Source organism: Balaenoptera borealis, assembly GCF_965194805.1.
Source record: "Balaenoptera borealis genome assembly, chromosome: 1".
Classification (NCBI taxonomy): domain Eukaryota; kingdom Metazoa; phylum Chordata; class Mammalia; order Artiodactyla; family Balaenopteridae; genus Balaenoptera; species Balaenoptera borealis.
In genome coordinates, this window is record NC_138860.1 from 29,183,838 (window position 1) to 29,210,452 (window position 26,615).

The following is a 26,615-nucleotide window of genomic DNA, read 5'->3' on the forward strand; positions in this document are numbered from 1 at the left end:
GGAGAAAAGGGAACCCTCTTGCACTGTTGGTGGGAATGTAAATTGATACAGCCACTATGGAGAAGAGTATGGAGGTTCCTTAAAAAACTAAAAATAGAATTACCATATGACCCAGCAATCCCACTACTGGGCCTATACCCAGAGAAAACCATAATTCAAAAAGACACACACACCCCAATGTTCATTGTAGCACTATTTATAATAGCCAGGTCATGGAAGCAACCTAAATGCCCATCAACGGACGAATGGATAAAGAAGATGTGGTACATATATACAATGGAATATTAGCCATATAATGGAACGAAATTGGGTCATTTGTAGAGACGTGGATGGACCTAGAGACTGTCATACAGAGTGAGGTAAGTCAGAAAGAGAAAAACAAATATCGTATGCTAACACATATATGTGGAATCTAGAAAAATGGTACAGATTAACCGGTTTGCAAGGCAGAAATAGAGACACAGATGTAGAGAACAAACTTACGGACACCAGTGTGGGGGGGGGGATGAATTGGGAGATTGGGACAGTCATATATACACTAACATGTATAAAATAGATAACTAATAAGAATCTGCTGTATAAAAAAATAATTAAAAAAACATAGAGTGGGCTTCCCTGGTGGCGCAGTGGTTGAGAATCTGCCTGCTAATGCAGGGGACACGGGTTCGAGCCCTGGTCTGGGAAGATCCCACATGCTGCGGAGCAACTAGGCCCGTGAGCCACAACTACTGAGCCTGCGCGTCTGGAGCCTGTGCTCCGCAACAAGAGAGGCCACGATAGTGAGAGGCCCGCGCACCGCGATGAAGAGTGGCCCCCGCTTGCCGCAACTAGAGAAAGCCCTCGCACAGAAACGAAGGCCCAACATAACAATCAATCAATCAATAAATCTTTAAAAAAAAAAACATAGGGTAGATCACAATGTGGCTAATAGTATTAATAGTAATAGTAGTAATAGTATTTCTTTATCCTATAAATTCCACCAATAGATAAGAATCAGGGATATGAATATCATTTTTTAAAGATGGACAGTGAAAGTGGTTGTTAAAAGCATATGGCAAGTGGAAAAATGCTGGAGTAGTGTAATTGGCTGGGATGAACTGTCTATTTGAGCCATCTGAAAATGTGACATCCTATTCAGTAATTCTGAGATAAAGGGACAGCTCTTCAAGAAACCACCATAGAAGAGGACAGCTAGCTAAAATTGCAGAACAAGCTGCCTGAAGGAGGGATTCTTTAGACAAGTGTTTGATGCCAAATGTGTGTCAGTAAGGTAAAATTCTATCTACAAAGGAGTATGTTAACAAAACCTGATTTTTGATTTTTGACCCTAGTACTCAAGGCAATTCAAGACTCTGCTGCTCTGGAGCCTCCAAGACTAGAGTGCCAAAGCAGATACATACAAAACTGAGATACGCTGCACTGAGGACTCAATGAAGAGACGTCATAAAAAGTGTTAATTCTCTTTACTTCTGCAGCAGTCCTGGAATTGATTTTTTAATGTACATCTTACCTTATCCTAAAATGATTGTAAAATGGTTTATAAATCATACATCATACGATGATATTATTTAAAGAAAAGAGGGAGAGAGGAAAGGGAAAATGAGGTTCAACCAGTTAGATGAACCCAGAGGAAAGCTTGAGATCAGACACACAATCATTTTGTTTTTCAATCCAGCAGAAATTCCTATAAATGATGAAGTACCAGCTCTCATGGCAGAATAATTCTGTAGAGCTTTGTTTCTGGGCATATTTAATAAATTTAAAAACCAAAGAGACTTTAATTAAATGAATTATCTGTGTTAAGTAGAAAGTAACTAATTATAATAATTAATATTAATAGAAAGGGATTCAGTACATAGGCAAATATGAATTATTACTATGTGTATATAGGGGATAGTCACTGTGAAAATTAAAAACAAGCTTATGTCATGTGGAAAATGTCCATATGAAATAACTTGTATATACTTTGAAGGGTTTATTATAATTTGGATGTCCACATTTTAAAATAACAAGTAATAATGTTTAGACATTTTCTATCTCAACACTGCCTCAGTTTCACTATCAATACAGCCACATATTTCTCATATGTCATATTGGCTATGAAACTGCATTCTAAAGGGTAAAATCTTCAAAAGCTATTTATTATGGTTATGGCTTATAATCATCACATGTAGGTCATATACATTTAGAGTCTAAGTTCCATTCTTTCACATAGCTCCAATATAAATAGACCTGCGTATTGGTATATACAACTGATGATTTTGATGAGAGTCTTCTTGCCTATTTGAAGTCAATAAGTTTTGTAACATCACTGCTCAGTTTTATCTTTAAAATGCTAATAAGCATGTCTGAGCATTCAACAGATATAGCACCTTAATCTACTAGACTTAAAAGTACTCCACCCATGTGTGCTTAAGAGCATTCTACAAACTAGGTGTCAACAGTAATAAATTCACTGAATGATGAAATATTATTTTTTTAATTATAATTTATACCTATAAATATTGAATAGGAGTATGTAGTACATTTCTCTAAAGTGGGAATTAAACATGAAAGTATATGTCAGGCTGGAATGAAGTGTTAATATAAGGGTACTCTTATGACATTTCAGCTGTGAGTAAAGGAAACTGATGTGTCTCCAAGTTTCCAGCATGTAGCCTTGGTATCCAACTGTCACAGACATTGAAAATGCAAGGTGGTTATTGTTGCTATGACATTTTATATTTGTGTCATACTTCATAGGTTTCTAAAGAATTTTAAATATATGATCTTATCTTATTATTACAAAAACCCTGTGAGAGAGTACATAATAGACCCTAGATAGACCTAAAGCCTAGACTATTATTTTGGCCATTTAAACCTGGCCAAATCCTTCCTTCACGATACCCTTTCCCTCACAGTACCCTTCCTTCACAGTACCCTTCCCTCACACCCACCCTGCCCTCACACCTATCTCAGGCTTTATATCACATTGCTTCAGTCAGAAATAATACACTCTGTCAAAGCAACAGCAACAGAAAACAGCTTCAGAAGAAACAGAGTACAGCTTTTCGTATCACACAATTTAATAACCATATATTTTAAAATTTAGAACAAGATTACATAAAAGAGTAAAACAAAGGACTGCTAGAATTAAACAGTAAATTCTAAAAATAATAAAATATAGATATGCCCCTCTAAAAAAGCAGTGGTTAATCTTTTCCATATATTGTTTCTTTTTTATATTTGCTAACAGTTGCAAAGTAAATTCTCCAAACTATTTCCTCACTCACATTTTTCAAGTGAATAATAAATTAAAAAATCAGAATTCTCTCTGCCATGGAAGTCTCTCTTCTTCAGCCAAAATAATTAGAGGGAAAATAATTTCTTTTAACGTTTTACACTATTAGCAGGCCCTGCTCAGAATCTGTTTACAATATGTACTACTAAAATGACACAGTAAAATTAAAACATAGTTAGAAAAATAATGCTTTTGTCAGGTTGCAAAAGCTGATACTTACCAAAGGGGACAATTTTCGTCTTCTTGGAGATACCTCACTCTCCTTAGTTGCTTGTTGGCACAGCAAAGCTTTGAGTTGATTAACTATGGAGCAAAAGTGATGGGTTTATTCACCTTATTTTAGATCCATGGTTTATTATCACCCATCTATCCATCCATCGATCTAACAAATATTGTTAAAATACGTATTATGCACCACAAAATGTGCTACTGACTGGGGACACAAAGACAAACATAAGAAAACCTCTACCACTTAAGAGCTAAGAATCTTGCTTATGAGCAAGAGGGATATAACTAACAGATATAAAACAATATAATAAGCTCTAGGTAGACCTACAACTATGCATAGTGCTATGAAGAGGAAGCACATAATTGTTTTCACAGAGAAGACAATACAGTGAAGGATGAACAGGAGATTACCGAGCAGAAAAGGGTGAGAAAAAATTCAGTTAGAATGCGTGGCTCATGCAAAGCATAGAAGCATGGCCATAGGTTGGTATGATTAGAACATGGCTTGCAAGATAGACAGCTGAAAGGAAAACAGAAGAATGAGGCTGGAGAGGCAGCTTGGATTCATCTTAAGGAAATACTGCTACGACATCCTATAGGCATCGAGAAGTCAAAGAAAAAAAAAAAGCAAGGGAATTAGATTAGCTGATTTGTGTTTCTCGACTAAAATCCTAGCAATAAAGGATAGACTGGAGTCACTACTGTATGGAGTTTAAAGAATTCACTGTGTGTCATTCAGGTCACGACTGACATTCACACTCACCAGCACGGCTGTGTTGCAGTTCACGCCAGGCATTCCCAGCATCCTCATTTCCTACACTGGTACTAAAAGAAGGATCCATTACATCTTCTCCAATAGTGACATCACCTTCTCTCAGGGCACGTTTCAATTGGTGAATGCTTCTACTGGCACGTTCTGTAACAACATGATGAAAATCAGGGCCAGTGAAATCTGGGCGACCAAAGGTACACTGACTCAAGAAGACAATTCCAAAAGGAAAAGCAATCATTTCTGATACTTCATGGGGAAAAAAGCGTAGTTTTGTTTCTAGCTTGCTGAGGAACATGCCAGAGGAAGTGAGAGATTAAGTTCATGGGTTAGAAGTTAGACGTGATGATCTCTAAGGTCCCTGACACCTCAGTGATTGATATTCACTATATATAGCTCTACTGCTGAGGAGGACTGAATGGGAGAGCTTCTCCCCCCTCCACTCCTCCAAACAATAGCCTCACAGGGAAAGCACTATCCTAACCCCTCAATGCCTAAGACTCCCCTACCCCTTCTGAAGAGGCGTGGGTGGGCAAAACTGGCAAAAGGGACACCACCACACCAAGTTCCTGCCCAAGGAAGCCTCCTTGTCCCTGTGGGCCAGATGCCCCTCTAGCGTCAAGAGACATATGACTACCTGGCCTAGTTTTGATCAAGATTTGAATAGCTGACGTGCTTACAGCGGCAGCCTCTGTAGTATAGTCGTACTTACGTACTGCTGGCTGACTACATCTTACATAGAAATTCTCGGTTAGTGTATCTGACTACCCCTAGAATTGAAGCTTAAACTTACTAGCACATACTTAACATAAATAGTCTAAAACGAAGTATTTTAAGGTATATTATTCTAGTAGTTCATCTCTAAAAATAGCCCCCAAAGGACCCAGCCTCACATCCTTGTCCTCTCCCAGGTTGAAACTCAGTGGGCCTGTAACTGGCACTAACCAAGAGAATGCAATGGAAGGCACACCACGCCAGATCAGTCACATCTTTAAAATATCTGGTAGCTTCTGCTTCTACCCTCTCGGAACGCTGGTTTTTGTAAACCCCAAGCCACTAAGTAGGAAGTCTGGCTACCCTGCTGGAGAGATTGTGAAGAGGCCATATGGAAAGGAAAGGCCCTGAGACCACCACAGGGAGAAGTAGAGAAGCCCAGCCCCACTAACAGCCAGGTGGAGTCTCCCGATGACTCCAGCGCCAGAGGCCATCTACCTACAATGGCATGAAAGAGACCCGAAAACTGCCCAGCTTGAGTCCAATTAACCCACAGATCTGTGAGAGATACTACAAATGCTTTTACTTGTTGCTTTCTGCCATCAAGCTTTAGAGTGTCTTGTTAAGCGGCAATAGATAAGTGAAATAATTATTCAGTGAAATAATTTTTCAGTGAAATATTTACCCAAAAACATCTTCAGCAAAGGACCGAAATCTTATATTAATAACAGAACTATACTAATATAGTAACAGTATACTGTACTATATGTTAATACTATACTATAGTAATATACTAATGACGCTGGTGATGACATTACTAATAATTCTACCACACTTTACGGATATTTTACATGTATGACAACTGGAGAACCAGGCAATCAATTGATAATTTCATTAGTTAAAGTCCAGTTACTTTTTCAGGTTTAAATTTGTTATTTCTGCTAATCTCTTATGATTAAATTCTCCAGTTCCAATCTAGAAAACATTAACTATAACAAAAAAATGTTCCTTGCACATTAGAGCTGAAACCCAGATTTCAGTCATCATTTTCAAATTTTGACATCTGTATTTGAAAGTTATTTTTAATTCATAAATTTACCAAATATTTACCTATATCTAACATAGAGATTTATGTCAGAAAAAGATGAATTCCCATGCAAGTTCATGTATAGCTATTATCTATTTCAAATGGATTCTATCTAAATAATTCTTAAGATTTTCAGAGGAGATCTTTTTCTAAGTAAAAACTTTCCCTAATTCAGAGCAACACATAACAATGATGCCAATGAAGTTCTTTCTTTCTTCTGACCAAGGCCCTTCCTTGACAATTATATCTATTTCATCTTGTGTACTCAGGAGAAAAAGCTCCTATTCCTTGCTACCTACATGGGAACCCTAAAAAAGCTATAAAACAGCTATCTTTTCATTACCAATCATGGATGGAAATATATTTATAAACATATTCTACAGGACCTTGAAAAATTGATTATACTTCCTCCAAGCTCATTAATTTAACAGTCTGAAACCAGAAAAAAATAACCATAACTTAATAGAAAAAAATATTCTCTATCTATCTTACAAAATCTCTAATATAGGTTCTTTGCTTACAGCAACTCATTTTCTACCTTGATTAAACTAAAGAAAACAGGTCTTTTAGGTCAGGGTTCAACAGTGAAATTCTACTACTAACTACACAAGAGACCCAGGGAATTTACCACTACAATTTTCTCCACATCAATCCTGTTTCCACACAGACCTTTCTCTGACTGGAATTTGGTATTGATAACTAACCAAGCCTGGTCTCCTTTTACTCCTCATGAGTTTAAAAAAGTCCAGATAGGATGCATTCCTGGTTTTAGTAAGATGAGAAGCAGCAATAGTTTTTCAATAACTCAGTATTTTCTAAAGAGACTTGTTAAAGAAAGAAAAATCAAAGTGTTACTTGATAAGCAATTTAGTTCACACAGCATTAGACTTATGCACTGAAATCTATGAATAAAGCACTTATCCTTACTGCATCCATTAAAAGGAAAGAGATGGTTTCAATTACACATACATGTGCTCTGTGGAGCCATCAAATGACTTCATCTATAAGACAAAGGATAATTATTTATTTATACGTAATCTGACTAAAAGCTAATAAGCGATATTAGGAAAAGGAAAGGAAATCTGAAAAAAACTGTATAGCTGTAAATCCTTATAGGTAGACTTCTTTCATTAGTTTATAATGATGGCAGAGCTTTATGAGCCCATTTAATCCCTTTCCTAATATTGTTTAATCTTTTAGAATTTTTAACATTCAAAGATTATGTGTTAAATTGCACTATGAAAATAGTATTATGTGAAATAGTAATATATTGAACTCAACAACCATCCCAAAGAAAAGTGATTACACAAGGTTAGGGGCTTTTTGCAACGAGTGACTTTAGTTGTTAGTATCAGAGATGAAGAGAAGGAATTTGTAAGAACTGTGTCCTAAAACTAAAACTAAGGAGGTAAGTGATATTTTAAAGTCATTTCAATACTACATTTCAAAATATGCTAAATGTTTTTCAAATATATATGTACTAACATAATTATACACTGCAACAGACAAACAGAGTTAATCCTGAGGAATAACAACACTCAGATCTTTCAAGACAGATAAAACCCCGCTGCTCTTCAACTGGAGCCATTGCAACTGAAGGCCCCATAATCCTTATTAAGAACACTGCTCCCCAGATGCAGTTATCTGCTGCTTACATGTAAGGAAACCAGACTAGACAGGAGGTTCCAGTTGTGGTTTCCTATCCCACTGTTAATGGGCACAGCTTTATCTGTCTATAAACAAGAGATGGAAAGAATACTCATTTTCTCTTCTATCCTGAGAGGACAGTAAGAGATTTCACAATACATCCTGGTTTCTTCTCCCCAGCACCAACTATGGGCTGCATATAAACTTAATAACGTTCTACTAATTTTGGGGGTTTTTTTGTTCTTCTTTCTCTAACGGCTTTAGGTGTAAGGTTAGGTTGTTTATTTGAGATTTTTCTTGTTTCTTGAGGTAGGATTGTATTGCTATAAACTTCCCTCTTAGAACTGCTTTTGCTGCATCCCATAGGTTTTGGGTCATTTTGGGTTTTGTTTCATTGTCATTTGTTTCTAGGTATTTTTGATTTCCTCTTTGATTTCTTCTAGTAGCGTATTATTTGTCTCCATGTTTTTGTATTTTTAAAGTTATTTTTTCCTGTAATTGATATCTAGTTTCATAGCGTTGTGGTTGGAAAAGACACTTGATATGATTTCAATTTTCTTAAATTTACCAAGGCTTGATTTGTGACCCAAGATATGATCTATCCAGGAGAATGTTCCATGAGCACTTGAGAAGAAAGTACATTCTGTTGTTTTGGATGGAATGTCTTATAAAACTACCAATGGCATTTTTCACAGAACTAGAACAAAAAATTTCACAATTTGTATGGAAACACGAAAGACCCTGAATAGCCAGAGCAATCTTGAGAAAGAAAAACAGAGCTGGAGGAATCAGGCTCCCTGACTTCAGACTATGCTACAAAGCAACAGTAATCAAGACAGTATGGTACGGGCACAAAAACAGAAATATAGATCAATGGAACAGGATAGAAAGCCCAGAGATAAACCCACGCACATACAGTCACCTTATTTTTGATAAAGGAGGCAAGAATATACAATGGAGAAAAGACAACCTCTTCAATAAGTGGCACTGGGAAAACTGGACAGCTACATGTAAACAAATGAAATTAGAATACTCCCTAACACTGTATACAAAAATAAACTCAAAATGGATTAAAGACCTAAATGTAAGGCCAGACACTATAAAACTCTTAGAGGAAAACACAGGCAGAATACTCTAAGACATAAATCACAGCAAGATCCTTTTTGACACACCTCCTAGAGTAATGGAAATAAAAACAAAAATAAACAAATGGGACCTAATGAACCTTAAAAGCTTTTGCACAGCAAAGGAAACCATAAACTAAAAGACAATTTAGTTGCAAGCAGCTCATGCAGCTCAATATCAAAAAAAAAACCCAATCCAAAAATGAGCAGAAGACCTAAATAGACATTTCTCCAACGAAGATATACAGATTGCCAACAAACACATGAAAGGATGCTCAACATCACTAATAATTAGAGAAATGCAAATCAAAACTACAATGAGGTATGACCTCACACTGGTCAGACTGGCCATCATCAAAAAATCTACAAACAATAAATGCTGGAGAGGGTGTGGAGAAAAGAGAACCCACCTGCACTGTTGGTGGGAATTGATACAGCCACTATGGAGAACAGTATGGAGGTTCCTTAAAAAACTAAAAATAGAACTACCATATGACCCAGCAATCCCACTACTGGGCATATACCCTGAGAAAACCATAATTCAAAAAGAGTCATGTACCAAAATGTTCATTGCAGCTCTATTTACAACAGCCACGACATGGAAGCCAACTAAGGGTCCATCGACAGATGAATGGATAAAGAAGATGTGGCACATATATACAATGGAATATTACTCAGCCATGAAAAGAAACGAAATTGAGTTATTTGTAGTGAGGTGGATGGACCTAGAATCTGTCATACAGAGTGAAGTAAGTCAGAAAGAGAAAAACAAATACCGTACGCTAACACATATATATGGAATCTAAAAAAAAAAAAAAAAAAGGTTCTGAATAACCTAGGGGCAGGACAGGAATAAAGATGCAGACGTAGAGAATGGACCTGAGGACACGGGAGGGGGAAGGGTAAGCTGGGACGAAGTGAGAGAGTGGCATGGACATATATACACTACCAAATGTAAAACAGATAGCTAGTGAGAAGCAGCCGTATAGCACAGGGAGATCAGCTCGGTGCTTTGTGACCACCTAGAGGGGTGGGATAGGGAGGGTGTGAGGGAGGCGATATGTGGATATATGTATATATATAGCTGATTCACTTTGTTATAAAGCAGAAACTAACACCATTGTAAAGCAATTATACTCCAATAAAGATGTTAAAAAAAAGAGGCATGTTTTATATAGCAGAGCTGCATTTAAAAAAAAGAACATGTGACACATATATACAATGGAATATTACTCAGACATAAAAAGAAACGAAATTGAACTATTTGTAGTGAGGTAGATGGACCTAGAGTATGTCACACAGAGTGAAGTAAGTCAGAAAGAGAAAAACAAATACCATATGTTAACACATATATATGGAATCTAAAAAAAAAAAAAAAAAAGTGGTTCTGATGAACCTAGGGGCAGGACAGGAATAAAGGCGCAGACACAGAATGGACTTGACACGGGGAGCGGGAAGGGTAAGCTGGGACAAAGTGAGAGAGTGGCATATACACACTACCAAATGTAAAATAGATAGCTAGTGGGAAGCAGCCGCATAGCACAGGGAGATCAGCTCGGTGCTTTGCAACCACCTAGAGGGATGGGATAGGGAGGGTGGGAGGGAGACACAAGAGGGAGGGGATATGGGGATATATGTATACGTATAGCTGATTCACTTTGTTACACAGCAGAAACTAACACAACAATGTAAAGCAATTATACTCTAATAAAAATGTTAGAAAAAAAAAGAAAAGAAACAGTGGCAGAGGGAAAAAGAGAAGAAGGTTTTTAATTAGAAAAATATGGATTCAGAGGGTGGGTGTGTGGGCAAGATGGACAAAGAGGGTCAAAAGGTACACATTTCCAGTTATAAAATAAACTATGTCCTGGGATATAATGTGCAGCACGGTGACTATCATTAATAATACTGTGTTGTACATTTGAAGAGTAAATCTCAAACGTTCTCATCACAAGAAAAATAAAAATTAAAAAATTAAACTTAATTAAGAACACAAATACAACCTCTGAGTCCTACAGGATCATATGAATATAAATGTAAGTAAATACTATTTCTGCTGGTCCACTATCCAAATATCAATCAATACAATGAGCACTGAAAAGGTTATTAAGCTGCTGACTGCCGACAAATTTAAGTCTGTTTTATTCATTTTTGTAATCCAGTTGCTCTACTTTCTAACTCCTAGCTCAACACTGAGCCTCTCTTCATCAAGATGCTTTTGAACAAAAGGCAAATATGTCCCTGTCTAGGAAGGATCATAACTTATATACGTACTATGGATCACTGATGTCTACATTCTCCATCTGTACTGGGAGATGTGAACAAGAATTATTCTGGTGACAGGGAGGCAGAACCACACCCAGTGAAGTGCTCAGCTGACTCTGAGAAAACATGCAATGAACCATATCTCCCTAGGCCGAGCATGAGACGAGCTGCAGTTCTTAAAACATGCTTAGACCAGGACAGACAAGCAGAAAAATGAAACCATGGCAAGAGAGGAGACACATGTGTCTGTCCACACGTAACTGGACCTCAGGTAGTTCAGAATATTGTTGTCACTGTTTACTAGGGAATTGACAGGTAGTATGACCAAGATAAAAACAGCATAATCCAAAATCAGAGAAAAAGAGCTTTGCAAACGGCAGTTATAATAATGAAAGAGATTAAAAGTAGTGTGCAGAAACTACAAAATCTAAAAAAAAATACTATCATAAGACTCTAAAAGCTGAAAAATGTGAAAATGGTTGGTGCCAGGAGTGAAAGATAATCCGAACAAGAATGTAAACATCTTAAGAGAGCAGTGTCTAGAAAATCATTAATGATGGATGGATGTTGGCAAATCAAGATTGACAATATGCATTAAATGGGATACACCTGGTATTTTTTTGGCACCAACTGAGAGGACTTATGCACCTGTCACTTTCCTGATAAAGAAGTAATCCTAGCCAGACTGGCAGAACTTAGGTAAAATTATCAGCCAATACAATCTGTATCCTTAACTGTAACTATTCTCAAGTATGATTCTCACAAAGTAAATGTTATGAGCAATGCCTTGCTACTTCTAGATCATGGTTCTCAATCTTAGCACTATTGACATTTGGACCTGATAATTCTTGACTGTAAGGTGATGTGTTGTGTTTGTATAGCAGCGTCCCTGGCCTCTACCCACTAGATGCCAGTAGGCTCCTCCCTGCCAGTTGTGACAACCAAAACTGCCTCTGGACATTACCAGATGTTTCCTGGATGGAAAAAAAGTCACCCTGGTTGATAATTGCTGGTTTAGATTAATAAAACAAGATAGCCCGTGTTCGGTTTTAAGGAGAGACTTCCCACATTGCTACATTGTAACTACAGGCAGCTCTTGATGAAAAGTGGTCAGGATAGTGAGCCATCCTGCCACGGTGGTAGGCAGTGCACAACCCATGGCCATCACTACCATGAGGCACTTCTGATCCAGGTATCTGGAGTTGTTATATCTACTGTAATTAAAAACTTGAAATTCATATTTAGTTTCATTTTGTTTCCGGGCCTAATACATGAAGCAATAGTTGTACTCTAAGGCCATATTTCAGAGCTACTTTAGGTGATCATTCCTTTAAATATTCCAGCGGGCTTTGATGAAGCTCTCCCATAATCAAGGTTGCTTTAGCAAGTACACAAGCGCATGTCAAGCTACCTTCCCTACCTTTTGATCCTCAAAGGAGTATCACTAAGTGAGAAGGTGGAAAACCTTAGCAAGAACTGGTGAAATGATCAGAGTTTAAGTCTTTTAAAAATCCCAAGAGTTAATATAATTATTCTCAGTATCTCAAAAGCTTGAGAACAACTTCATCTCTTTTTTCTGTCCAAACATGTCCAACATGTGAAAATGCCCTTACAATCTCATAACACTGAACCACTGTTTTGGTTCTACATTATTTCAGGATGACTATTTACTTGTAAAACACCCTTTCTGGGCTGCTAAATCCTGTCTTTTGCCTATTTTACCTCATTAGTAGTAGGGAAGAAAAAATGGAATTCTACAAGCTTTTTGTTATTCTGGTAGAAGAAATGGTCATAAAAGTTAAAACTACTAAGAAAAACCATATAAGTATATAAAACAAAAAATGAATATATGTAATTTAAATTTTATCAGCAAAAAAGTAAACTCAAATGTTTACAAACTTCATTTGCATTACCAATCCTTATTTATTAATAGCCAGTAGTTCCATTTCTTTAATTTTTAGAAAAGAGAGATATGTTTCAGTCTGCACTAAAACACCAAAATAATCTTCTCATTTCATAATAAATGCTTCCAGAGCCTTTATTACGTTGTTGCCTGTCTTGGTCTCAATGAGGCTGATAGTTAAACACATAAGCAAACATTAGCTATAGAGAATATGTGTGTGTGCATAAATATATACTATATATGGCAAAGAATATTTTAAAATTTTAGAAAACATTTAAGAAAAGCAAAAACAAAAAGAAGAAGAAATACAAGTTTGATGAGTAAAACTGAGAAAAAGAGGAACTTTTACTTAAGTAGTTATACACAGGTTTTCTTAAGTCTGCCAAAGGTCCTGATGATATCACTTCTGGTTAATTCAGTGACCAAACTATTGACTAGTAAGATTAACACTGGCTTTCCACAGATGTGAGTCCTTCTGTGGAATGAAAAAAACACTTTGTAGGAATTGGAAAGATGTTCTATATTTTACTTGTGTACAATTGGCCCATCAATATTATCTTGTTTTATCAAACTAGATCAACTTACAAAGAAAAGGATCACCCCCCCAATTTTATATTTTCTTCCCATATTCAACCTCTCACTTTCTATGAACCTAGTTCCTTACTCTCATTTTTATAAGACAGAAACAGAACCTTTGTCATTCATGTGTTCCAATCCAGTGTTGATAGAAGGGACATTACAGATCCAGGGGTCTGAGGTAGTGCCTGAAGGCGAACCAAGCTCTCATGTGTTTTGCTTGATCCACACAGTACAGGACAAAGGGAAAAGAATAAGAGAAAGGGAAGGAAAAAAAGAGGGAGGGAGCAAGAAAGTAACTGGAATGTTTTTAGAAAAAGCATAAAATGCCCAGTTTGGCCAGAGCCTCACCATTCCCTAGTGTCTTCCACTGACGCCATCACATATTTTGTCATCTGCTTGGCTCCTAAAGGCAATAATTCTCTACCTAGTCCAAACTTTTCATATTCCAGACGAGGAAACAAGAATCCAAGAACAGTTTATTAACTTGCCTAAGGTAACATACATGGTTATTAGAAAAGCAACAGTAAGAGTTGTAACTTGGATCCTAGTTCCACATTCTCTTCTCTGAATCTATCATACTCTTCCACAAATTCAATCTAGAGCCTAAAACACCAAAATGTTGAGAGAAAAAGGAGGAACCAGCATATAAAATGTATATAGAAAGTAAATGATGTATTCCTGTCTCGGTATAAGTTTGTTCCATTTCTTTATGCCCACCCAATCAAAGGTGGCCAAGAAGTTGGAGAATAGGTGAGTCATGTATACAGGTATAAAACTGTATCCATAGCTAACACTGCAGCAATAGACGAAACGTGATTCACTTTTTAAGGCTGGGGCACTGAATTTCTAACAATTTCTCTCCTTCTTTCTAACATCATATCCCTACATTCAAGTGTACAAAATTTAAAACAGCTTGAATTTCCTGTTATTCTGGTTTTCCTGACCCTTTCTTGGCTATAAATTAGTTTATTTTATACCTCATGACCTTTCACTATGATGTGTTGAATTTAAATTAGAGGAGGGGTAGTTGCTATTCTCCCCAGTTATCAATATAATTCTGTGAGTCTTGAATTTTAGATGCCCAAAGAGTGAATGAACACCTAACCATATTGCCAGAAGACCTCCCAAGTCACTTCTGGTTCTAGATTAAACTCTGTGACTCCCAGGATACCTGGGATATGCCCACTTTACACCACACTGAAAACTTTCAGATCATCTACTATGTAGGAATAATATTACAGATCTGTGGGGCAATGAAGTTTTCTAGTTTTTCTGCCAGATCTCTTACTTTGAAGAAGTCTTTCAACCACTTCAGTTCTTACAGTGGGGGCATAGACAATCCAAAGCAGGAGTCATCCTTAGAGGGTGACTACATCTGAAAGGCATCAGGGAAAGAATAAGAGGTGAGTGTAGAGCCTGCAGATGGGCTATTTCCATGGCTGCTCTAGGGTCATCAGACTCAAGGAGAGGCAAGAATTGCGCTTAAGTTTAAAAAGCAAGAAAGCAACGTTGACTCAGCTTTTCACATCAGAACTTCAAATTCTTCATATACTATAATGGTACCAAAAATTGTGTTTAAAGTAAAGAAATGAGGAAAAGCTATAAAAAATGAGAGACTATCATGGGAAAATTATAAAAGCATTTTGCATTTTTATATGCCCACTTCCTCGCTAAATACAACTGAAAGAATTAGTAATGATTACATGTACAGTTATTTAGAAACCAGAGGAATAACTTGTGAGGAAAGACCAAGAATACCTATTACCTTTTCTTTAAGCATGAACTAGACAAGACATTTTGGGGAAGTAATGGTGGATAGACAAAACCAAAACAAAACAAAAGAACTTTAAATTGCATTTTATCTGACTGCATAGTAACACAATTCTCAAGTTATTAGGCACAAAACGCTTAAAATAATGAAATTTCATATACAAAATAATGCCACCATACTGTGTTTATTCAGAAACACACATTTTGACGTTAAAGGGAATTATCCTATCTAAAAGTGGTAATTTATATGTGTGAAGTGAAGAACTTCTGATCGTGCTTCACTTCAGCATTAGTTGTTTTGTTTCCTTCCATAAGCTATTATATAAACTAAATAAACCTAAAAATTAAAATGCTACTTAATAAACAATAAAATAAGTCCTGAAAACCCGTGAAAAATTTCAAGTTTCATTTCTTGATTCATTGTTAAAACTATCACTAAAAATTAATAAAAAACAAACTTTAACTTTTTTCTCTGCTTTATTTGCTCTTGATTATAAATGTTTTCACTACTTTATATTGTTATAACACTAAATTTTAAATTTATTTTAAAATGAATTATCTTTGAATAAAAACTCTTCACTCTATAATTACTGAAAGCAGTATCGTGGGTATTAAATATAGTACTATAACATTAGTTTGAAATTAACTACTGCATCAAGTCTAATATTAAATAGCCTCTAATACTTAAATAAAGGTTCAAATTAAGGTCAAAGGAGGAGAAGCACTAGGAGAAACATAATGGAAAACAAGATTTTTTTACCAACCTCAAAAATTAAATGCCACTGGTATTATTGTGCACAGTATTTTTCTTGCTTTCAAATGAAAAGTTAGAAGTGGTTATTTCTGTATCTAACAGCTCTTGAAACATCAGTAGGCTGATGAAGGTATTCATTCAGACCAATTATTTTATTCTTGCAGTTTGAATACTGAGAATGTTGACAGTTTGTAACACTGTTGACAGATGGAAACAATAAATAATAACCCTTTCAAAGTCTAGACTCACTAGAAGATAAATTTGCTAATCTCCTTGAAAAATCTTCACTTTGCTACAAGTACGAATTATAAATAGCAGCTAACATTTAATGAGTGCTTATGTACCAAGCACTGATCTTTACCCTTCTTTTTTATCATAGTAATCTGTAATTATTTTGTTTATCGTGCTTCACTGCATTAATCCAGAGGCTCCCTGAGGACAGTCACGTTGTCTAGTTCCTTATGGTATCCCCAGCATTTGGTATGTCTAACATATAGTAGGCACTAAATTAATGAGTCAGTGTTTTAAATGCTTTAAATATTTTTTAAGCTGTTGGTCATGGCCTAAATGGTTAAGAAAATGCAAAAGAACAGAAAGTAGAGTGAATTACATCTAGTAGAATAAATATTCTTTAATGAAACTTTTCTTTTAGTCTATATGTCTATGTCCTATATAAAATATATTTCTTGCTTATGGCTAAGATTAAAAAACAAAAAAAAGCCTGAAAATCACTGCTTTATGTGAATTATTTTATTTGCTCCTCACAAGAACCCTGTAGACAATATCATAACTTCTACTTTAAAATAAGAGAAATGAGGTTTCTAGATGTTATATATGATGTTCAAGATGATAGAGCTATCTACAAGTGTATCACTTCTACAGATACTCATAGGGTACTATAGTAATAAAATCTGGATTAACTAAAAAAAGTTTCAGTAATAGTAATTGTAATATGATTAATAAAGAAAAATATAGGCTTTTAAGGCAGACAGGCCTGACTGAATCTAATACCTGGCTCTGCCACTAACTAGCTGTGTTGGCTTTGGCCTAACTTAACCTCTTTGCACCTCTATTTCCCCATGTGTAGAAGAGGGACATTCATAAGATTGTAAGTTTTAAGTGATTTTTAATGTATGTAAATAGCCTAGACCACTAAATAGAAGCTGTTGTGATTAAAATAATTATTAGTGTTTTTTTTTCCTGGTCCAATAAGTCACATTCAATCCACTACACCACAATTTTAATGTGTAAAAAGAGCGCATCAGGAATTTACTGGATTATAAAGAGAAGTATGGGAACTGGGCAAAACTGGCATTGAGCCGTCCAAGAGTTTCTGCGGGCGTCGGGTAAAAAAGACGCCCAAGATCAGGCAGTTGGTTCAGAACTGTGGGAATCAAGGGAAACAACGTTGCTTAAACGTAAAAACAAACACAACTATTTAATCTTTCCCCAGCAACATCCATCTTCTTCCTCTGCGTTCTGGCTAGGGCCGAACCAAGGTGTTAGGCAACGCACCTGGTCAGCTCCCGCCCATTAGGCCCTGCTATCAAGGGGCTAGGGCACAGAGATTCCGAGCAACTCACCCCGGAGACTCCGCTGATACTGCCCCAGAATCTCCTCCAGGGCAGAGTTCTCCGGGGACTTCGCCATGAACACACTCGGGGCCCAGAGATGGGAGTTGCGTGGGGAAGTGTCCAGTGTTCTCCCCTCGGAGAGCAAGAGGCCTCAGCCCCCGGAAGGGGCCCACCGACTTCCTGCTGCTGCTGTCACTGGGGAGCACAGAATCCCAGACGGAGCTCTCCGGACTCTTCCGACCCACGGGCCCCCGTGGTGGACGTCGGAAGTTGTAGTCCGCAGTGTCCGGGCCTACAGTGTCGAAGCTCCTAAGAGCCCTCCCAATGACACTACAATTCCCAGAGGGCAACGCGCTCCAAGCTCAAGCTTTGGCGGTTTGGCGGCCAGTTCCGGTTGCCAAGAGACTCCTTGGAGGCTCCGCCCATTTCGGTAGCCCAGCCAGGCTTAGTCCTGTCTTCATCCCATCCTGCTGTCTGGACCACCTAACTGACAGAAAGGGCTCACTGAAAGCCTTTCCTTTTCTAAATTCGCTTATATGTAGTTGATCCTTGACCCGTCTCAAGAACGCAAATAACAAGCTCAACACCCTTCAGCCGCAACATCTGCCAACACCGCCAAATAAATTCTCAAGAAAAAGAAGCTCTGAATCTCCCAAACAGCGTAGATCGTGAAGGCGGCTGACACTACCAATCTTAGCACGCCCAGCGACCCGACCACAGCTTGGAGTTGGCGCACTGCCAGCTGGGAACTGTAGTCCTTGCCGGTTGCGGTCCCAGCTAAAGCCCGGGTCCTCTTCATTGTTGAAGCTGGTCTTTGGTGTACGCCTGCGCAGTCGGCAGCTGGAGAGGCCTGCGGGTGAGACCCCCCCCCCAACACACACACAACCCCTTTTCATTGTCTGTGCTTGGCGCCTGCGCAGTAGGAGTTCGCAGGGACAGGGCCGGACCAGGGGTAGGGCCGGGCTCCTCGCCCTCTCCCCGGGCGCCTGCGCACTGGGCGGCCGCTCCTTGCCGTTACCGCTATGTGCGGAGCGTGTGCGGAATAACGTTATTGCCCAGCGGCGCCGAGGGGCCGAGAGCTTGACCGCGGCGGCGGCGGCGGCGACGACGACAGGGTGGGGGAGGACGCTTGCGAGAGACTCACGGGACGCGGCGCGCCCCGCCCCCCCGTCCGGTCCCTCTCAGCAGTGAGGGGTAAGTGATGCGCTCCGATGCCGTCGCCTCCGCCTTTCCACATCCTTCTCCTCGGGTTTGCAGCGGGGGCTCGGGCGCGGCCCGCGGCGGGAGGGGTTGCGGGCCGGCGGCGAGGGGCGCTTCCCTGAGGCTTCGCGCGCCGCCCCCGCCCCGGACCTGGGACTCGGCGGGGGCGCCCCTCCCCCCCCACCGTCCCCCAACCCTGCGTCCCCGGGCCCTGCGGCCCGGCTTCCCCTGCAAGTGTCCACGTATTGAGTCGTCTCTGGCTCTCCTGGCTTTGTGCAGCCCCCTCCACCCCAGCAGTTTGCAGAGGTGCGGGCGGAGCAGCGGAAGGAATGGCTGCGCTGCTGCTGGAGAAGGGGTTTTCCCGATCGGAGCAGCTCCCAATGTCGATTCTTTTTGTGTGGTTGGTTTTAGTGTGTGGGGCGGTTTGGGGTGGTCCGGCGAGGAGCCTTTCGGACGCGGTGGGAGGGCGTGGAAGACGTGGTGTCACGCACCCCGCCAGGCGACAGCACCCGCTCAGGCTGTGGCTCCGTAGTAACCCGGGGGAGGAGAGAGTAGCTTCCTGTCGACTTCATTGTCCTGAGATTCAAATGTGGGCTTTGGCATGGGTCCCTTCATTTTATGTAAGGAAAAGAAAAATTAGCAGCTGCCTAACAAGGGGCGGGAAGATGTGGGATTTGTACCCTAAGTCATAGTATCTGTTTTTTAGTGTTTAGCGGAGTTTTACTTGGAGAATGTAAGCTCCTGGAAGACAAGGACAGTGCATGTCCAAGCATTGCCAAGGTGATCAATATAAAATTACTAGCTCACGATGAAGAATGGACCAGGAAGGGCCTGACGACGAAGCTGTTTGTGTAGCAGGAAAATGAACCAGCAGAATGTTTTTTCATAGGGTGGGTAACACATTCACGTTCCTAAGGGAATAGGTTAGGATACATCTTTCCGTTTTGTTTTTTGAGCATTCAAAATAAAACATAGGCCTGGTACATTTCTGTTTCTGAATTTTTTATTCATACTTTTATCCTCTTAATGAAAATTCACCCAATTGGGAGAAATGTGGTGAAGCAGATAACACACTGGATTGAAAATACATCTTTTAAAATGATTTGATTATTAAGCTTACAACCGTTTGCTGGCGTTAAAACAAGCAAAAGAGAGATTGAAGCAGGATGGGGAGGAGCAGGTGGAGGAATGATGTGAGAGGAGAGAGTGACATTATGAATACGGTATCCAGATCTTCACTGATATAACCCTAGCTGGGTATGCCGCAATGATTTAGGAATTCAGCTCTGGAAATATTACATTGCAAGTTGCAAACCATATTGTATTTTTCTGCCATTGTTCTTTAAAAAGTAAAACCAGTGTTGCTTTTACTTTTTCCTAACTTTGCACATATTGTAGAATTTTGGTGTTTTGAAACTGAAGAGTCTAAATGCATTTGACAGAGAAAGAGGAAGACATTAAAACTTGGAAAGTTAATTGACTTGGCTGTCAAAGCCAAACTGCTAATGAAAGGCAGAGTCAAATAAAACCAAGGTCTCTTCTGCAGTGTGCTCTTTCAGCTGTGTCCCCTAGTCCCCCTACCCTGTGAAAATTTATGGAAAGCTTCTCTGCATGCTCTTTGAGTTGTCTGTGACAATCAAGTTCATTGATACCTCATAGTTGTATTAGTCTAGTCTTTTTCTTTTGATGTGAAAGTAATAACTCTAATGAAGTAGAACTATAGTTTTATAAATTAACTTACTGATATAGGAAGAGATGTCTTAACATGGGCTTTTCATAAAAATGGAAACTGTTGGAATTTTTTCCCTACTTCTTATCAGTAACCATATTTTAATAATATTTTCTGCTATTCGGTAGTATTTTATAATATGATCAACTCTATAAACTCTGTGAAAAATGAAATTGCTACATAACAAGAACCCATGAAGTTAACTTTTCTTCAGTTAATGAATTTTATTATTTTCAATTTAAACAAGAGCTTACTTTTTGAGGAAAAAATTCATGTTGAATTTTTTTATTAAAATTGAATTTGTGCTCTTTTATTAAGTTGATTTTGCCATAAAGTGCTTTTTTGTTGTCTTATACTTTTTATCCCTTAATACTACGTTGTATTTTAATAGACTTTTTTTTTAATAGATCTTTATTGGAGTATAATTGCTTCACAATACTGTGTTAGTTTCTGTTGTACAACAAAGTGAATCAGCCATATGCATACATATATCCCCATATCCCCTCCCCTTTGAGCCTCACTCCCACCCTCCCTATCCCACCTCTGTAGGTCATTGCAAAGCACCGTGCCGATCTCGCTGTGCTATGCTGCTGCTTCCCACTGGCTAACTATTTTGCATTCAGTAGTGTATATATATTGATGCTACTCTCACTTTGCCCCAGCTTTGCCCTCCCACCCCCACTTGCCCGTGTCCTCAAGTCCATTTTCTGTGTCTACGTCTTCACCTGCCACTAGGTTCATCAGTACCATTTTTTTTAAATTTTTTTTTTTAGATTCCGTATATACGTGTTAGCATATGGTATTTGCTTTTCTCTTTCTGACTTACTTCACTCTGTATGACAGACTCTAGGTCCGTCCACCTCACTACAAATAACTCAGTTTCTTTTCTTTTTATGGCTGAGTAATATTCCATTGTATATATGTGCCACATCTTCTTTATCCATTCATCTGTCAGTGGGCATTTAGGTTGGTTCCACGTCCTGGCTATTGTACATAGTGCTGCAGTGAACATTGTGGTACATGTCTCTTTTTGAATTATGGTTTTCTCAGGGTGTATGCCCAGTAGTGGGATTGCTGGGTCATATGGTAGTTCTATTTTTAGTTGTATTTTAATAGACGTTTTAAAAAAGAATTAGTATATCTCTTAAATTTCAGTTTACTTAAAAAATAATCTGTAATTCACCATGTGGAATTATATTAAATCAAACTTGAAGTGTATTTTACTGTTAAATTTCATGGTGTGCTATTTGTATGGAAGTAAATAACCATTTGCATGTTTTCCAACTTTACACTGTAAAATTATCATGCGTTATGTCTATTAATGTAAATATCAAAGTGCTTTTAAAAACTCTATGCTTAGGGATTTGTTACAATTATCAGTTTCTTGTTTCCTTTTATCACTTAAAAAAAAAAAAAAACCCAAAAAACTAGTTTTATTGTTGCATCTGGTATCATTCATCTAGTACTGAATACTGTATATGTTTAAACTTGTGAACATGTTTTTTATTCAACAAAATTCTGTACTGATTTTTTTTTTCTTCTTTATCATGAACATTGGGGGGTTAAGCAGTACACTGTTCTAATAAATATCTAACAGACAGCATGATATTAAATTGCCAACTAAAATGTCTGTATAGTTGTCAATTATTTTGCAAGTATAAGAAAAAAAGGAATTAAATACCATCTGAAAAATTTTGGTGGGTAGATAATATTGGCTGGAGCATTAAGTGTTGATATGTTTCAGTAAGAAATGGGTTTCATCTAATGGGGAGAAACCTCAGACTATTTTTATTTCATAAACTTTTGTTAATAACCAAGATTTCTAATAACTACCCTTGGTGAAATGGGTCTTTATTTACTCAGATATTTCTTGAGGGAAGTGCTCAGCAATGAGGTAGCCAGTGTGGGCTATCTAAAAGAGTAAGAAAACATCTATCTGGTAGTAGGCTTGATTAAACTGGATATATAGTCCAGTTTAGTTGAAATGATTATGCAACAGTATATTATAATTTTTTTTGCCAAAATGAATGACATAGTTGACATGTACTAAAAGTAAACCCCACTTTTGTGTCAAAGGTAGAAAGGAAACCAACAAAAGCAAGGTTATAAAAATTTTTTAGATCCAATAGAGATTATGTGAAGCATAGAAGTGGAAATGAATCCTAAGCGTGCATTGCTTAGGTTTGAAAAGCAAAGAACGAGACAGCAGAGAGTAAGTCCTTATTTAAGTATATAAATGGCTAATAAATAATAGAAAATATTACCCTGTGGGACATAATATTTACTGAATAAGTGAGTAATACCTACTATGTATTAAGCACTTACTAAGTGCCAGACATTGTGTGTGTCTATGCATAATTCATGCAGCAGTTGTGTAAGTAAGGTATTTTACACTTAAAGTTGAGAATACTTGAGGTCCAGAGTTAGTGAATAATTTTGCCTCTCTGTCACACATTATTAAGTGGTAAAGCCTGTAACTGAACCTTTGTCTTTTTGACTAAAGCCAAAATTCTTTCCACTCATCTTTTTCAGTAAGTTAAAAAAGGCAACATTTATTCCCTTCTAATTCACAAAATTTTAGAATTAGAGGAGACTTTAGAAATCATCTCAAACAATGTGCTGCTTACTACTAATATCCCTGAGATCTTACTGAGTCCAGCTTTTCCATGAGAAACACTTCCATGAAAAAATGGGCATAGGATGGTAATTTCACTTTTGAAAAATGTAATAGATTTTACTAAACTGAGCTAGTATCTGCTTTACTGTGTAACTTCTTCCATTGGTTGCAGTTCTATCTTTAAGAGTAAGATACAGTAAGGTTTTTCTCAATATATTGGGTCTCTGTTAAGTTTTCCTTCTTCTAACTTAAATACTACAACCCCTACAACTTCATGTGATACAGTTTCCTTTACCTTCCTCATCTCTGTCACTAGATACAATCAGTTTTGTCAGTGCTATTCTTTTTTGTTCTGATTCTGTTTCCAGCTTTAGTTCTGCAGTTGTGGTCTGAATACAGTGTAGTGAAATTACCCCGTTTCTTAATTCAAGCTATATACTTGTGTTTACGGTCTAAAATTTCATTAACTCTAACAACAGTAATGTCTTGCCAGTTCTAAGCAAAAAAATGAGAGAAAAATGTTATGTGGCTTTTCAGGTTATATTTATCCAATTCAAGGGATTACTTTTTTTACATTCTGTATTTCTACTTTTCTAATGTTAAAATAACCTTTTTTTATGAAATGATAGTGTTAGTAGGTGGTAGGTTTCTTTAGATATTTATCTTCGGGTTTTGTTTTCGTGTTTTTAAATAAGCAATAAAAAGTTCGCCTTTTGTTGTTTCCTATTTTGTTTTTTGAAAAATTTGTCTGTAAATCACTGATGCAGGCAACATAAACCCGCATCTTTTGTATGTTAAGATCTTTCCCATTCTGTATATACATGAAGATGATGTTTTTTAAACAATATGTACCTTTAACCCTTCTAAATATCATCTACTTGAGTGTAGTTAAAACTTGAGATCTTTTTTTAAATTTTATTATTTTTGGCTGCGTTGGGTCTTCGTTGCTGCACACAGGCTTTCTCTAGTTGTGGTGAGTGGGGGCTACTCTTCGTTGTGGTGCGCCGGCTTCTCATTGTGGTGGCTTCTCTTTTTGTGGAGCACGGACTCTAGAGCACAAGCTCAGTAGTTGTGGCGCACGGGCTTAGTTGCTCCGTGGCATGTGGGATCTTCCCGGACCAGGGCTCGAGCCCGTGTCCCCTGCTTTGGCAGGCGGATTCTTAACCACTGTGCCACCAGGGAAGTCCTTGGAACCTTCTTGAATAATGATTCTGTCATCCAAGGGATTAGCTTCTCTTCCTGGCTTTTTGACATTTATAAATTTAACAAGCAAGCCCTCTTATGTCTTCATCTTGTGCATGTATTGGATATAGCCAAGGACATACCATGCAAATTTAGAAATAGAATAAAAATTACATAAATAAAGTATGCTGGAGGAAAAAAGTGACACAAAGATAATGAAAACCATTTTAATGTTTTGTTTGTTTTTAATTAAGGAGAAAATCATTATATTCTCTAGTACTAAGGGAGTTGGTTGAAGCTTACTGTCTGGTGGGGTTATGGATAATTATATAATTATATGAAGTCAAGTAAGCGTAGGTGCTGTGAGTAAAAATAAATCAGAGTAAAGGGATAGAGTGATGGACTATTTTTTATTTATTTTTAAATAGTCATTCAAATAACACATTAAAATGGTTCAAAAAAAATCAAACAATATTTTAAAAACAAACAATGTGAAAAATCCTCCCACCTATCTACCCTATCTGCTGAGTTAATAGGTAACTTTTCATGTATCCTTCCAGTGAATTTGTTTTCAATTTAAGTAAATACAGTATATATTTTTAACCTACTTACCTCCTTTTACACAAAAGATAGCCTCTTTATACAAAAAAGCGGCATCTTGAGAGCTACTATTTTAGTGACTGGTTAGGGAATACCACTCTTTGAGAAGGTGTCATTTAGCAGAGACTTATATTATGTAAGGAAGCACACCATGTAGATATCTGGAGAGCGCTCTGGTCCTGAGACAGGAAGGGGATGAATGAATTCAGAGAACAAAGAGGCCACTGGCTGGAGATGAGTGAGCAAGAGGAAGGAAGAATAGGAGGAAACGAGTTTGGATAGAGATTGTATTGGTTGCCTGTATTTAAAATGCCTTGGGAGTTCATTGGACTGTTTTGAGAAGAGGAGTGACAAAAGAATTGACTTACATTTTTAAAATATGGTTCTGGCTGTTTTGTGGATAATAGACTGGAGGGGAAAAGAATGGGAACAGGGAGATGAGTTAAGAGACAATTGGAATACTTTAAACTGAGGTGTTAATGGTTTAGACTAGAGTGGTAGTGGTGGAGATAGTGAAAGTTATTAGATTCTGGTTTTAAAAAATCAAGAGTTTTGGACATGTTAGGTTTGAAATGTCTATTAAATGTCCAAGTGGAGATAATCAAGTAGGCAGTTGAATATTCAAGTCTAGATTTCAGAGGAGAGGTTGGGACTGAAGATATTTAAATTTTAAGCATCACCAGTAGACCATATTTAAAGCTCTAGGACTGGAAGACATCGCTTAGGTTGAGAGTTTGAGAGTAATTAGATTAAGAGGTCCAAGAAAGAATTGTACCTGATACTCTCCAATAGTGAAAGCTTAGCAAGAGAGAAGGAGACATCAAGGATTGAAAAGAGGTGGCCAGTGAGGTAATGAGTGTGGTGTCCCAGAAGACAAGTAAAGAAAGTATGTTTAGGGACTTCCCTGGCGGTCCAGTGGTCAGGACTCTGCGCTTCCACTGCAGGGGGCACAGGTTTGATCCCTGGTTGGGGAACTGAGATCCCGCAAGCTGCGAGGTATGGCCAAAATAAAATAGAATAAAGTAAATTTTTTTTTAAAAAAGTATGTTTAGAGATAAGGAGTGATCAGTCAACTATACCACCTTTAATCACTTAAACATTTCTTAAGAAATCAGGTTATATCCTTTTTCCTTGTTAACTATCTCTGAAAAAGTTAGTATCACACCTGTCTTTATTCTCATTTATCAGTGAAAATGTTCTTTTTTTTTTGGCTATGCCATGCGGCTTGCAGGATCTTAGTTCCCCAACCATGGATTGAACCCGGACCAATGCAGTGCAAGTGCCGAGTCCTAACCACTGGACTGTTAGGGAATTCCCGAGATGTTCGTTATTATTCTCCCCCAGAAACTACTAAATCTAAAGCTGTGAACAAAGTTTTACTCACAGATATATTGCTGCAGTTTCTTAGGTGGATGGATGTGGCTGCTTCCGCTACTGAGATTTGTACAGGGGAGATGGTGGCTGTTCACTGAGAAGGATTTGCTATCAGGAATTGCCTCAGAGGCATTAACTGTGTGATCTTGGGCATGTCACATCGTTTCAGAAGTTCAGTTTCTCCATCTGTAAAATAAAGCTGGCAGTAGTCCAGCTACC

At 38.0% G+C, this 26,615-nt stretch overlaps 2 protein-coding genes and 1 long non-coding RNA gene across 36 annotated transcripts in view; 1 reads left to right on the top strand and 2 right to left on the bottom strand.

Annotated features, from left to right (window-relative positions):
• Positions 1–17,889, bottom strand: part of SDCCAG8 (SHH signaling and ciliogenesis regulator SDCCAG8) — a 272,072-nt gene extending 254,183 nt beyond the window's left edge. For 3 of the 10 annotated variants that reach the window (XM_082340482.1, XM_082340483.1, XM_082340484.1), the window contains exons 1-3: positions 17,704–17,883; positions 4,272–4,424; positions 3,501–3,583 (exon numbers count right to left, since the gene is read on the bottom strand). In XM_082340482.1, the coding sequence (XP_082196608.1) occupies positions 3,501–3,583; positions 4,272–4,424; positions 17,704–17,770 (303 nt within the window). In that variant the 5' untranslated portion in view covers positions 17,771–17,883. Of the gene's footprint in view, positions 1–3,500; positions 3,584–4,271; positions 4,425–17,703 lie in introns of all 10 variants that reach the window. The other 7 variants (XM_082340481.1, XM_082340478.1, XM_082340485.1 and 4 more) reach the window with 5 other exon arrangements.
• The window catches only part of LOC309605611, an 867,207-nt gene that overhangs the window by 584,151 nt on the left and 256,441 nt on the right, over positions 1–26,615 (bottom strand). The gene's annotated exons all lie outside the window — the stretch shown is intronic.
• The window catches only part of CEP170 (centrosomal protein 170), a 145,434-nt gene continuing 137,415 nt past the window's right edge, over positions 18,597–26,615 (top strand). For 7 of the 25 annotated variants that reach the window (XM_082340017.1, XM_082340016.1, XM_082340019.1 and 4 more), the window contains exon 1: positions 18,598–18,888. The gene's annotated coding sequence lies outside the window, so the exon portion shown is untranslated. Of the gene's footprint in view, positions 18,889–19,600; positions 19,785–26,615 lie in introns of all 25 variants that reach the window. The other 18 variants (XM_082340008.1, XM_082339997.1, XM_082339999.1 and 15 more) reach the window with 5 other exon arrangements.